At 33.1% G+C, this 13,754-nt stretch overlaps 1 protein-coding gene across 1 annotated transcript; it reads left to right on the top strand.

Moving 5' to 3' along the window:
- The first annotated feature begins 12,407 nt into the window (after positions 1-12,407).
- Positions 12,408-13,247, top strand: LOC129894500 (uncharacterized). Its single transcript, XM_055970215.1, has 2 exons — positions 12,408-12,427; positions 12,508-13,247. The coding sequence occupies exon 2, from the start codon at positions 12,573-12,575 to the stop codon at positions 13,245-13,247; it is 675 nt and encodes a 224-aa protein (XP_055826190.1). The 5' UTR covers positions 12,408-12,427; positions 12,508-12,572.
- The last annotated feature ends 507 nt before the right edge of the window (positions 13,248-13,754 follow it).

The following is a 13,754-nucleotide window of genomic DNA, read 5'->3' on the forward strand; positions in this document are numbered from 1 at the left end:
CTCTTTTGCCCGACAATTTTATTGTTATCCTTTATTTCAATTTCTTTCATCAAATTGTTTGTTGGAGTATTATTTTTACCGCTGATGAGAAATATACCCAGGAACTTGTTATAATGGTTTAGGCTCAATTTTTTAAGTTAGGTGATTTTGAAAGTAACATTTGTAATGAAGACAGACCAAGAATAATAGAGAACGATAAAGTGCCTACTAGTATAATTAATTTGATAATGAAGATAAGGTGGAGGAGAGATTGGAGGGGAAAATGAACGTGGTTGTTCCTGGTAGGGGAACGTATGGCAATAATCCTGTGATAATGAAATCTATTCCAGTTTAAAGTGAAGTGGAATCTGAGGTTATATTCTTGAGTTTAGTGATCTGTATTCACAAAACTGTACTGAGAGAATTTTAAACTAAGTACACCTCTTTGGCTCTCTTTCAGTACCGAAAATGGAATTATTGGAGTATCCATCTTTTCACCTGTTTTTTCTTTTGCAATTAAAATTCTCCCAGAATGACCGTGGTTTAAAATTTTGTCGAATATATATGTGTACACACTGAATTTTGAACTTCAAATTAATAGAAGATAGATCGAAAATATTAATTTTATTGTTTAAAATATATATCGGTAAGTTGAAATTAAAAAATTATCCAAATTAGAAAAGAAATATAATTTTTTTTCTTAAAACAGATTAAAAATCATAGAAGGATAAGCAAATCTAAAAGATTAAAAATTAAAGTTAGGATAAACAAATGTTTTTTTTTCTTTTTCGTGAATGGAATACGCTGAGCGATAATAATAATAATAATAATAATATATTATTATTATTGAAATGTGACTCATGCAATCACGTAACTTAATTTTTTGGACAATTTGGGGGTAGAGATTAAGAAGGGGTCAGGTTATATAATATAATTTCCTTGTTAGATCATACTAGAGGTTGGATACATTCAAGTTTTAGATTCAAATCAAGGAAGAACCGGTTTGTTGTTAAGATCTTTTCACTAAGATGGTGCTATTAATTATTTGTAGTCTCTTAATACTACTATGATTAAAGTATTCTTATTGTAAAGAATTGAATTGCGGGACCAGTCCTCTCCATCTTCTTTTCATCGGGGACTCTTCCACTTCAAATTGTAAAACTCGTCAATAAGATGCCATATGCAAGGATGCTTGGAGGTAGAATTCATTATACACAGCTTGTATGGTACTTTTTTCTCTTCTTGCACACTTGCTATTGAGAAATATAGTTGGCAGAAAACTGACCAATTCATAAAATCTGTCCCGATAGGACACGGCTCTGCTCTAGAAAAGATTTACATGCTTGACTTATTTATCGTAAGAGATTGAAAGACGTACGTAGCAGTGGCGGATTCCAAAGTAGTATTTGCTCATTCAACAGGTAAGCCATTCATTTGCAGGTGTCGTTTACTTGGGAGTAGTATTTGCATGCATGTACCGCTGTATCTAATTAATTATTACAACTAGCATTGGCACAAAATTATGTGATGGCACTCGATGGTGTCCTTAAAAGAAGGACGACACTGGTCATGTGTAAGTGCGCAGATGGGATGTACCTACCATGTGCTTAGTTGCGGCGTAATAGAAGCAATTCATTTGTGTTCAGCCGACATTAGCAACACATCCAACCCCAACTCACCCGTTTAAGTTTTAGATTAGTTATTAATCCGTTCAATTCATTAAAAATTAGGCTAATGAAAAATTTTGTTAAATATTTTTTAAATTTTTCTTAAATTTGATATGTTATATATAGTCATATATATTAAAGAAAAATATAATTTTATTAGATACTAAAATAATTTTAAAAAATAAATAAAACAGTTAGAAAAATTTAGTAAAAATTTAGTTAGGTTAGATGTTGATATGTTATATAATCATCGTCTAACCTATTTTGACTCAATTCATTTTGATCAAAACTAATATAGATTGAGTTGGATCGGATCTTGATTTAATTATTGTCTTCATCGATTATGATCCGTTGAAATTTGATCCAACTCGCTCAATTGTCACCATCAGCGTAGCAATTTGTTGATTGGGCTACGTGTCGCCTGTCGAAATTTATATATTCTTGGGACAGCCTCCAATTTTAAAATGATCCGTTGAAAGAGTGATGCATATATATCTCTATCTATAAACGATCCTCATTATTTAGTAAATAATACAAATTTATTCTTTTTTATTAACAAATTGAATTTTAAAAAAACATACTTAAAATAGGTTTTTACAACAATATATCCATAAATAAATCTGAGAAGCATAAAATGTACGCAAATTTTATTTATATCTGATAGAAATTAAAAGAAAAGTGACTTTTTAATTTCAAAAATGTCATACAGCTTTAAAAGATTATCTTACTCATTTTATTTACCCCTCTAGATCTGTTTCTAGTCCTACCCGACTAAAAAAACACTTTTTTTTTAATTCAAACCCGATTCACATTTATTTATTACTAATTAGAAGAGGGATTGAGTGTTTTTCCGTTTTGATAGGGGTTGAAGAGGTACAAATAAATAGGCGAGGTGAATTTAAGTCACGCAACTTTTTTTATATAAAAAAAAATCAGTTGCAGGATTTTTTTTAATTTAATAAATATGAATATGTTACTATAAATATGCATTATTTGTTAGACAACTAGATTTATATACATTATTTTTTAAGTATTTTCGATTTAAATTACAAAATTAAAGAATTATATTAGCCATTTTTTCTTTATTCTTTATCCAAATTTATGTGGATTTTTTTCTTTTCAATCTATTTAATCATATTGATATGAAAAAAATTGTAATAGTACTTTTTGTATAGTGTTTGAATATTTAGTTTTTTTACTTTATAATATTAAGTTAAAGTAATATAATTTAACTTTAAAAATTAGTCAAACTACCTTTCGAAAAGAGCAACATGACAACTAAAATGGGACGAAAGGAGTATCTTTTAGTATCAATTTATGTGATAGGAATAGAATTTGAAAAGCCAATCAATTTTTTAATGTAATTTTTAGATATTTAAAGTCGTTACTTATTGTAATATATAGTATTTATTATGTAACTTTCAATAATATATGTCACCCTCTTTGTCCCAATTTATGTGGCACTTTAGATTTTTTATGTTTTTAAAATTTTTAAGTTGTTAATTATTGTGACTTATAGTACTTTTTATGTCATTTTTAAATAATATATGGTATTTACTTTGTTTCAATTTTTGTTGCACATATAAAATTTTGAGAGTCCATCAAAATATCAAAATTGTATATGCCTTTTAAATATTTTAAACTATTAATTATTGTGATTTATAATATTTTTTACGTTAATTTTAAATAATGTATGTTACTTCTTCTATTTCAATCTCTGTGGCACGTACGGATAAAATTTTGAGAACCACTTAAATTTTTTTATATCTCTTTTTAAAATTTTAAATTGGTAATTATTATAACTTAAAATAGCCTTTTTATATCATTTGAAATAATATATGTTACTTCTTCCGTCTTAATTTATGTTGCTATTTAATGTAATTTTTAAGTAAAATTTTAAATTATTAATTATTATGATTTATAGTAATTTTTATGTAACTTTTCATATGGGGTGGGCAACTAGCTGCTTCCAGCAGCTGAAACAATCGACCCATATAAATTAAAATGGGTAAAAATCATTTTCCTTTCCGAAGTTTGTTTTAAAAATCAAGCTCCCCTAACTTTCAATAATAATAATCTTCTTCATTTATCCCATACAATATTTATTTTGCCCTTGAGTATATATTATCCATTATTTTTCTATCTTCAATCACCTATTTATATAAATAAAATTAATAAGTAATATAATAGCTTTTAAGTATATTTCAAAAATAATACAAAAATATTAATAAAAATGAAGGTTTATCCTATAAAAAAAATTAAAATATTATCTATTTGTATTGTAAATAATTTTTTATTTTTTAAATTTAAAAAATACTTCATTATTGAAAAACAAAAATCGTTTATCTATTCAGACATTTAAGAATAAGAGAGAATTGAAACATGCATTTATATACATATACATATTAAGGGCATGTAAGATTAAAATAATAATCATAAAGAATAACATAAATTTTAATGACAATTTGATAAAAAAATTATTCTACTTATAATTTTAATGTGCTTAAATAAAAATCTATAAATACTTAGATTAAGAAAGGTAAATAGTATACATTAGAGTTTTGAGTATTATTAAAATATTCACTTTTTACTCTACTCATTTATTTCATTATAGAACGTAAAATAATTTACATATTCAATTAGGATTTTTTTTACTTTAGTTTTTTCGAATAGAAAAGTATATTTTATTTTTTAATAGAAAATTTGTTACCTAGAATAAAAAAATAAAAATTCATGATTTAAAAGTAGTAAAAAAATTGGCGAAATGGTCTGATAGACCCTTGTATTTGTATGAGTTTGTATTCTGAACTCTTTTATTTAATCATTTGCCAATTGAACTCTTAAACTCAATTAAAATGAGACTTTTAAACACCTCCAACCATGTGTGTAGCTCACTTTCCCATACATAAATGACATGTCATAGCCACATTAGATATCTTATGCCATGTCATATTTATTTCATAATTATTAACCAAATTTTTACTTCATAAAAGACAAAAATAATAAGTTTTGCATTTTAAAAAAAAAAAAAAAATAGTTATTTCTCTCACCTTCCCTCCACCTCCCTCAACCCACAACCACCATTAACACCATCTTCATTCCCCTAATTATTTTCTCCATTATTCCCAATATATCACCATTAAAATACCTCAATATATTCTCATATTTATACACAATTTTACATAACATATTTCACCTAATTTCACAAATACACCCAACAATCACTTTTCCTCCTTTAAAACTATTGAATCTTTGTCACCTTATGAATTGAAAATTACCCAAAAAAATAAAAGGAAAAATAGATCTACAACAACGCCAAGGGAAGAAAAGAAAAGAAAAAAAAGAGAAAAAACAAATTGGAGAGGGCTAGAAAGGGGAAAAGGAGGGAAATGGGGGTGAGGAGAAGGAAGAAAAAAGGTTGGGGCAATAGGGTGAGGAGAAGGAAGAAAAAATAATTTGGATGGAGATGGGGATGGGGATGGGAATGGCTGAAGAAGAAGGTTGGGGCAGTGATTGGAGTGGAAATGATTGAAAAAGAAGAATCTGGTTGGAGAAGGGGGGGACTGGCTGAAGAGCGTGGATGGGTGAAGAAGATGGTTGGGGTGGGGATATGGGTGGGATGTATGAAGAAGAAGGCGGGTGGGAGGAAGAAGGTTTTTTTTTAATAAATTTTTTTCTTTAATTTTAATATTTTTTTAGTTAAATATGATATTCAGTTGCCTCTACAAGCGTGTAGTTACACTCTCTTGCCTACTCAATTATCTTACTACTATTTAAGCTTAGTCAATGATCAAAGGGGTTTGACATATTGCGTTTTACTCAGTTTAAGGGTTTAGTTGATAAATGGTTAAGTAAAAGAATTTAGAATATCAACTCATACAAGTACAGAGGTCCATTAGACCATTTCATCGGGAAAAAAAAAAGACAAAGATTAATAATACAAAGAGTAAAATAAATATTTTTAAAAATTGATTAAAATAAAAAAGGAAAATTGAAAAAATAATGATTTTAAAGCAAATTTCGGGAAAAATAATTTTCACCCAAATTAAAACAAAAGGTGTAATAGGTCCTCCGATCCTTTCGGATTTGACCATATGTTACAGTATTTCTTCATTTTGGCTGCGGAGAGTTGTTGGTTATCATTATCCAATTACGTCGATCGTCGAGTTGACACCTGTAGTCTACAATTATTTGTGCCACTATGTATTACAATTGATAATATTATCGTAAAAAATATTTAGTAAGAATTAAATTCATATCATTAATCCAAAATCATTAAAAGTTATTAGCAACTGTTAACTATAACTTAGAGTTGGCAAGCTATCATGGTTAAGAATGAGTTTAGGTGGTTAGAAGTAGTTAGAATGTTGTTATAGATTGTTAGAAGTAGTTACATTGTAAAGTGTACAAATACATAAATACACCACACTATACAAGTGTGAGTATATAAGGGTAACACTTTTTTGGACTAAATGTGATACACACATTCTCTGATATTTTCCTCTCTCTACAACTTTACTCTTTCGTTCTACACTCTTCTCCTCTCTTCTTCCTCTGTACATTCTGCCCTAACCTATGCACTTCTCTTCTTCTTCCTCCTCTTCTTTCCTCGTTTCTTTCTCTTCTCTTCATTTCAAAGCTCCACTAATGGAGTTATCATGGTATCAGAGCATACAAGGATCTTAGGTTAGAAGACAAGTGTGTGAGTTCTCGTTCAAAAAAACTGAGGGATCAGTTAATCTAGAAGAGGCAGTCAACCGGTGATCTAGACTCTAGACTGTCAATAAAGATGTACACAGCTGAAGCCACCTCTGGATCTCTGGAAACTGGCGATGTGAACTTGAACACAACACATTCAACTGTTGGACCAACCAGCTATGGATCTCCAATCATAGGTCACAATCATCCTCTATATCTCCATCCTAGCGACACTCCAGGTAGCTCTCTAATCTCCCTCCAGCTTACCGGCTCTGAGAACTATGCAGTCTAGAGTAGATCCATGCATATTAGACTCCTAGGTAAGGGAAAACTTGGTTTTGTTGATGGAAAGTTCCCTAAGTCTCAGTTTGCACCTGAGATGTTTGACATCTGGGAAAAATATAATATTGTAGTAATGTCCTGGATAATGAATGTTGTTACACCTGGATTATTGAGTAGTATTATCTATGCTGGTGATGCGCATAAGATATGGAATGTTCTGAAAAAGAGATTCGACAAAATTAATGGTGCACATGTGTTCATAGTCTCACTCAAGGAACTATGACAGTTACAGAGTACTATAGTCATCTAAGAGGGCTGTGGAATGAATTTGATTTTATCATGCCATGCCCAGGGTGTTCTTGTGCTGAATCAAAAAAGTTTCGAGAGCACTTTGAATACCAGAGATTGCTTGAGTTTCTTATGGGACTAAATGAGTCATATTCAGTTGCTAGAGGCCAGATATTAATGCAAACTCCAATTCCCAGCCCAAACAAAGCTTACTCTCTGATAGTATATCATGAAAGCCAAAGAAACCTGGCAAGTACAGGTCATGAGAATGTTACCTCTAGAATTGTTGAAAGCACTGCTCTATTAAGTAAAAATATGGAGGTGGTCCTAATCAGGGTGGCAACTTTGGCCATCAACTAGGAGGTGATGGTAACTCAGGAAGAGGACACTATGACAACCAATACAAGCCACTAAAATTCCAGAAGCCACTTTTTGTGTGTGAGGTCTGTGGTTACAAGGGACACTCTAAGGAACAATGCTTTAAAGTGAAAGGCTATCCATTTGGATGGAAGTCAAAGAAGAAGAGGGAATACTCCAATTCCAATTCATATGCTAATCAGGCTGAGGTTACTCAGTTTACAGGTTCACAATCTACTACTGACATACCTGCACCTACAACCTTCTTTACACAGGATCAGTACCATCAAATCCTGCAGATACTGGCCAAATGAGGTAAAAATAAAGGAGAACACTTGGCTAAAGCAGCTACTGCAAGTAGTGCTCTATCTGCTTTAGTATCTAAATATATAGATAAAAGCTGGATAGTTGATACTGGAGCCACAAATCATATGACTTCTAAGACTGAGCTGCTAAATATTTGTCACACAGTACCACCATCTCAGAGGAGACAAGTAATTTTACCCACTGGAAATGTTATTTCAGTCTCACATATTGGTAGTACACATATTCTTGGTAATCAACTTATTAGCAATGTCCTGTTTGTCCCTGACTTCAAGTGTAATCTCTTTTCTATATCACAACTCACCAAAGAACTCAACTGTATGGCAACTTTCTTTCCTGGCTTATGTTCTTTTCTGGATCTCTTCAGTGGTCAGGTCAAAGGTATTGGTAAAGAGGATCAAGGGCTCTACATTCTGAAGGAAGGTGTCCTAAAGGCAGCAGTCAATGGTGCTATAATTCAGTCCCCAGATGTAGCTCCTGCTCTCTCCACAAAGAGCAGTATCACCTCAGTTGGTAGTCTTGCTTCAGCTTCTCTATGACATCTAAGACTAGGTCATGCACCTGTAGATATAATAAAAAAATCCTTCAGTATTGAGGTTTTAGACAATGAGCACTCTACTTGTACAGTTTGCCCACTTGCTAAGCAAACTAAACTTTCCTTTCCTGTAAGTTCTCATGTTTCAAATGTTGTATTTGAGCTGGTTCATTATAATATTTGGGGCCCCTACAGGGTACCTACTCATGATGGGAAGAAGTATTTTGTGACTGTGGTAGATGATTACTCCATATTTACTTGGGTTTTTCTTATAGCTTCTAAGTTAGATGCCATTGTGGTGTTAAGAGACTTTTTTACACAGGTTCACAATTTATTCTCCACAACTGTTAAGACTCTGAGAACTGATAATGGAAGTGTGTTCTTCAGTGTTGCATTTTAGACTATGTTGTCTACCCTTAGAATCCTCCATCAGAGTACTTATGTATATACTCCTCAACAAAATGGTGTTGCTGAGAGGAATCATAGAACTGTCTTGGAGATGGCTAGGGCACTCAGGTTCCAATCCTCTGTTCCTTTAAGATTCTGGGGTAAATGTGTCACCACTGCAGTCTACTTTCTCAACAGAATTCCCTCAAAACTACTTCAGTTTAGGACCCCATTTGAGCTGCTCTATTTACATCGTCCCTCCTTAGCACATATTAAAGTATTTGATTATCTTTGCTATGCTACATGCCCATATATTCTTGATAAATTTTCTTCTAGAGCTATACCAGCTGTTCTTATGGGCTACTCCTCTTCAAAAAAAGGCTACCTATTGTATCATCTGCACTCTAAGTTCTTTTTTGTTAATAGGCATGTTGTGTTCAAAGAGGATATCTTTCCTTTCAAGGATGTACAAGTCTCTTCTAATCCCATATTTCCAGTTCTCACACTTCTGGACTCCTCCACTTCACCTCCTACACGTCTCAACTCAGATCCCATCCAACCACCTTCTTCTCCTGCAGAACCTCCTAAGCACTCTCAGCCTCAACTTCTATTTATTCCCACTACCTCACCTGATATGTCCATGCCCACTCCTGCTTCTGTCCCTTCCAGGAAATCCTTCAAAGCTAGTAAGCCTCCATCTTGGCTTCAAGACTTTATTACTACCCCTGCAGGCAACTCTTGTTCTTTTCCCACTGCTGATCATATCTCTTATGTTCATCTCTCTCCATCTTACAGTTCTTGTCTAGCTGCATACTCAGCTATCACTGAACCCACATCCTATAGAGTTTCCTCTCTTGATCCTCAATGGGTTCAAGCCAAGTAATTGGAAATTGATGCTTTGGAAGCTAATCATACCTTGTCCTTGGTTGATTTACCACCTGGAAAGAGACCTATTGGTTGTAAGTGGGTGTACAAGGTCAAATATAAATCCACAAGTGACGTTGAAAGACTGAAAACTAGATTGGTGGCCAAAGGGTTTAACCAATAGGAAGGATTAGACTACAGTGAAACCTTCAGTCCAGTTGCTAAAATGGTTACTGTGAGAGCAGTTGTAGCCCTTGCTGCCTCTAGGGGTGGTTCATCCATCAAATGGATGTCCACAATGCCTTTCTCAATGGGACTTTGTTGGAGGAAGTGTACATGACTATCCCTGATGGGTTTGCTAGACAGGGGGAGTCCAATACTAAGGTCTGCAAACTCCATAAGTCTCTGTATGGACTTAATCAAGCCCCTAGGCAGTGGAACTTGAAGCTGACTGAGGCTTTGTTGAAGTTGGGATTTCATCATAGTCATCATGGCTACTCTTTGTTCACCAGGCAAGTTGATAGGGATATACTTGTTGTGCTAGTCTATGTGAATGACTTGTTGGTCACTGGTAGCAATACAGGTCTAGTAGAGGATACAAAAAGAGATCTACAAAAGCAATTCAAAATGAAAGACTTAGGTGAGCTAAAGTTCTTCCTAGGTATTGAGTGTGTTAGATCCAATCAAGAAATCCATATGTCTCAGAAGAAATATACCCTGGAACTGATTGCTGAATGAAGCCTAAGAGGAGCTAAGCCTGTAGAGACACCATTAGAGCAGAATAAGTAGATTACATCAGTGAAATATGATGAACATATTTCACATGAAAGCAGAGTTGATGATCAGATACTGCAGCAACCTGAAAGGTACCAAAGACTTGTGGGAAGACTCTTGTACCTCACTATGACCAGACCTGATATAGCCTTCCCAGTCCAGGTACTGAGCCAGTACATGCACAATTCTAAAAAATCATACATGGAATCAGCACTTAGAGTTGTCAGATATCTCAAGGAAGCTCCAGACCTTAGGCTGTTAATGTCATCTAAAGATACAAATGCACTCACTGCCTACTGTGACTCAGACTGTGGAGCTTGTCTAGAAATAAAAAGATCAGTCACTGGATACCTAGTGAAGTTTGGTGGAGCATTAATCTCTTGGAAATCAAAGAAACAAGAGACCATGTCCAGAAGCTGAGTTTAGAAGCATGATCAATTGTGCAGCTAAGATCACTTGGCTAGTAAGTTTGTTCAAAGAGCTGGGAGTTCACATTGAATTACCTGTTAATATGATCTCTGACAGCAAAACTGCAATTCAAATTGCTGCAAATCCCATCTTTCATGAAAGGACCAAACATATTGACATAGACTGCCATTTTGTAAGAGAAATGATATGCCAAGGAATGCTAAAACCTAGTTTCATACATACAAAGGACCAGCTAGCTGATATACTTACTAAAAGTTTAGGTAAAACTCAACATCAACAACTGCTGAACAATCTTGGAGTTATGAATCTCTTCAAACCATGAGCTTGAGGAGGAGTGTTAACTACAGCTTAGAGTTGGCAAGCTATCATGGTTAAGAGTGAGTTGAGGTGGTTAGAAGTTTGTTATAGGTGGTTAGAAGTAGTTAGAATGTTGTTATAGATTGTTAGAAGTAGTTACATTGTAAAGTGTACAAATACATAAATACATCACACTATACATGTGTGAGTATATAAGGGTGTAACACTTTTTTGGACTAAATGTGATACACACATTCTCTGATATTTTCCTCTCTCTACAACTTTACTCTTTCTCTCTACACTCTTCTCCTCTCTTCTTCCTCTGTACATTCTGCACTAACCTCTGCACTTCTCTTCTTCCTCCTCTTCTTTCCTCGTTTCTTTCTCTTCTCTTCATGTCAAAGCTCCACTTATGGAATTATCAGCAGCAAAGAGAGGATTAATTATTTTTCACTTCTCTTCAAAACTCAGTTAGGAATATTTTAAAAGGCAAATACTGTGCAAGATTTCATTCCTTTGTAACAGTGCTTTATTTCTTCTCTTACTTTATATTAAATAGTACTAATAATTTAATAATGAGTTCCAAGGTAAATTAGAAATGTGACAACTGACAAGCATTTTTCTTAGAGCGAGAGGGCAGGGTGTATGAAGAAAAACACTACTATAGTTTTTCAATTCAAAATTATGCTTGAATAAATAATCAACGCACCTATATGAGACGTTAGTTTTCAATAAGCTACCAGGTTTTCTAACAATGTATGGGCTTTTGTATTTGATGCAGAGTACTGCGTGTTGCATTAGCCCAGATACGAGGCCCAACAATTCTGACCCTTATTATTGTTCAAATCCATCAAAGTAAACTAGCATACATGTGGGAGAGTCAGATAGTCCCTTTTCAAAAAAGTAATTAAGAGATTGTTTGGATCGACTAATTTTAATAAGTTTTGAATTAGAATAATTTTTAAATATTTTTATAGTGCTAAGATAAAATGAATAAGTATTTCTAAACATTGATTTTAGACTTAAAAAATACTTTAAATAAGCTAAAAGTCATAAATTAGTATTCCTAAATCCTAACAAACTTTAAGTTTTAGCTATTATCTTAAAAGTAATCAATACTTACTACTCTTTAATGAGGAACAAGTATCTCAACAAAAAACACACTTCATCTAAAACACGGAATACTATGATATTGTGTGTTAGAGTTTGAAGCTTTTATAAGTTCCTTACAAAAGAAAACATGGTAATATATATTTTTAAGGCAGAATATACTAATAATATTTAAAACATATATATAGTCAATTTCATTTAAACATTTAAACTTATGACATATTATTTGGTGCATAAAGAGTTTGTCCATTGTTTACAATGATAGAAATAATGGAGGGCCGGCCCATCATATGATTTTCCTTAATTGAACAATCTTACTTTCATTATCAAGTAATATTCCTTCTCTTTTAAAAAGAATAACCTGTTTTTTTTAATCTGTTTTAACAAATTAACCCTGTTTCTATTTTGGCTACCTCTGCATTCCACGGCTTATGTAGTAAGTAAACATAAACCTTAGTTAACTATTTTCTCAACAGCTTTCATCCAATCTCATTTTTGTTCTTCTGAATTTGTAAGGTGCAGCACGGCAACTTCAGTTTCTTGAGACCAACTCTGAGGAAACATATTCAGAAGGATCTGAAATGGATGTCTCAAGTGATGGAGACTCTGAGATAGGGTCTCCGGATCTCCTTCAAGATAGTGAAAACATATTGAAAGACTTCAAAACTGCAGATGGCAGGGACTTTTCCTACCTGATTGATGTTTTAGATGAGGCCAGTTTGCATGGCATGAACCTAGGAATGTGTTTTGAGACTTGGAATTCTTTGGAATGTCCTGTGAATCCCTCAGTGTTTGACTTGTTAGAGAAGAAATACGGGAAACAAACATCTTGGCTGAAATCAGAAAGGAAACTTCTGTTTGACCACATAAATTCAGGGCTAAGTGAGATTTTGCATTCATTTCTGGAGATCTACATAATGGAAAAATCTTTAAAGAGAAGGTGTTGTTCTACAATGAGGAGAACTGATATTGAAGAAGAGTTGTGGAGGATGCTGATTAGTCATGAAAATGAAATACGCAAGGACTTGTCTGGGAAGGCAATTGGAAATGAAATCAAATGGTTGCAGGTCGAGGAGGAAATTGGTAGCATATGCAGAGAAATAGAGAAATATTTGTTGGATGAGCTAGCTGCAATATTAGCTTTTGCATTGAGAGTGTATAAAATGGGATTTTTGGCCGCTAAGTTTTCTTACTATTTCCCTCCTCAAGTTACTGGGAATAGATATAGTTTTTTTCCAACAGTAGTTTCGATCTGAAAGTATAGAATGTTGTAACACTCTAATTTTCATTTTTCACATGACATGTTTAAGACCACAAAAATAAATAAAACTTTTGATATATTTGATATAGCTTTAATTTAATAGAATAAGAATTTAATTTATTTTTTTTTCTTAAACTGTGTTAAGTCAAGCTAGTCTATTCTTTTTAAAATGGAGAGAGTGAGAATCGGCGCACATGGCTGGCTACCTACGTTGGACTCACTTGCCACGTTATTGTATAGAGTTTAATATACACGATAATTCCTCTAGCACTAACAACAACTCACTGACATAAGACTCCATGTCACTTGTAAGCTCCCCACTCCGGGTTTTTTTTTTTTTTTTTTTTTTTGCTCATCGTCTGTTTTATTTACGTGGACAATATTTTATCAGAATCCATTATTAAAAGCAAGCAAAAACGACCATATTAATACTACCATGAAGGACGAAATCAATATTTTCTATACAAATAAACTACCGGTCTAAAAACTAAGTATTTGTGCA

This window comes from Solanum dulcamara, chromosome 7 (genome assembly GCF_947179165.1).
Source record: "Solanum dulcamara chromosome 7, daSolDulc1.2, whole genome shotgun sequence".
NCBI lineage: Eukaryota > Viridiplantae > Streptophyta > Magnoliopsida > Solanales > Solanaceae > Solanum > Solanum dulcamara.

Bases quoted from the DNA above. Each gene is read 5' to 3' on its own strand.
- LOC129894500 (XM_055970215.1), top strand. From the start codon at position 12,573: ATGGATGTCTCAAGTGATGGAGACTCTGAGATAGGGTCTCCGGATCTC.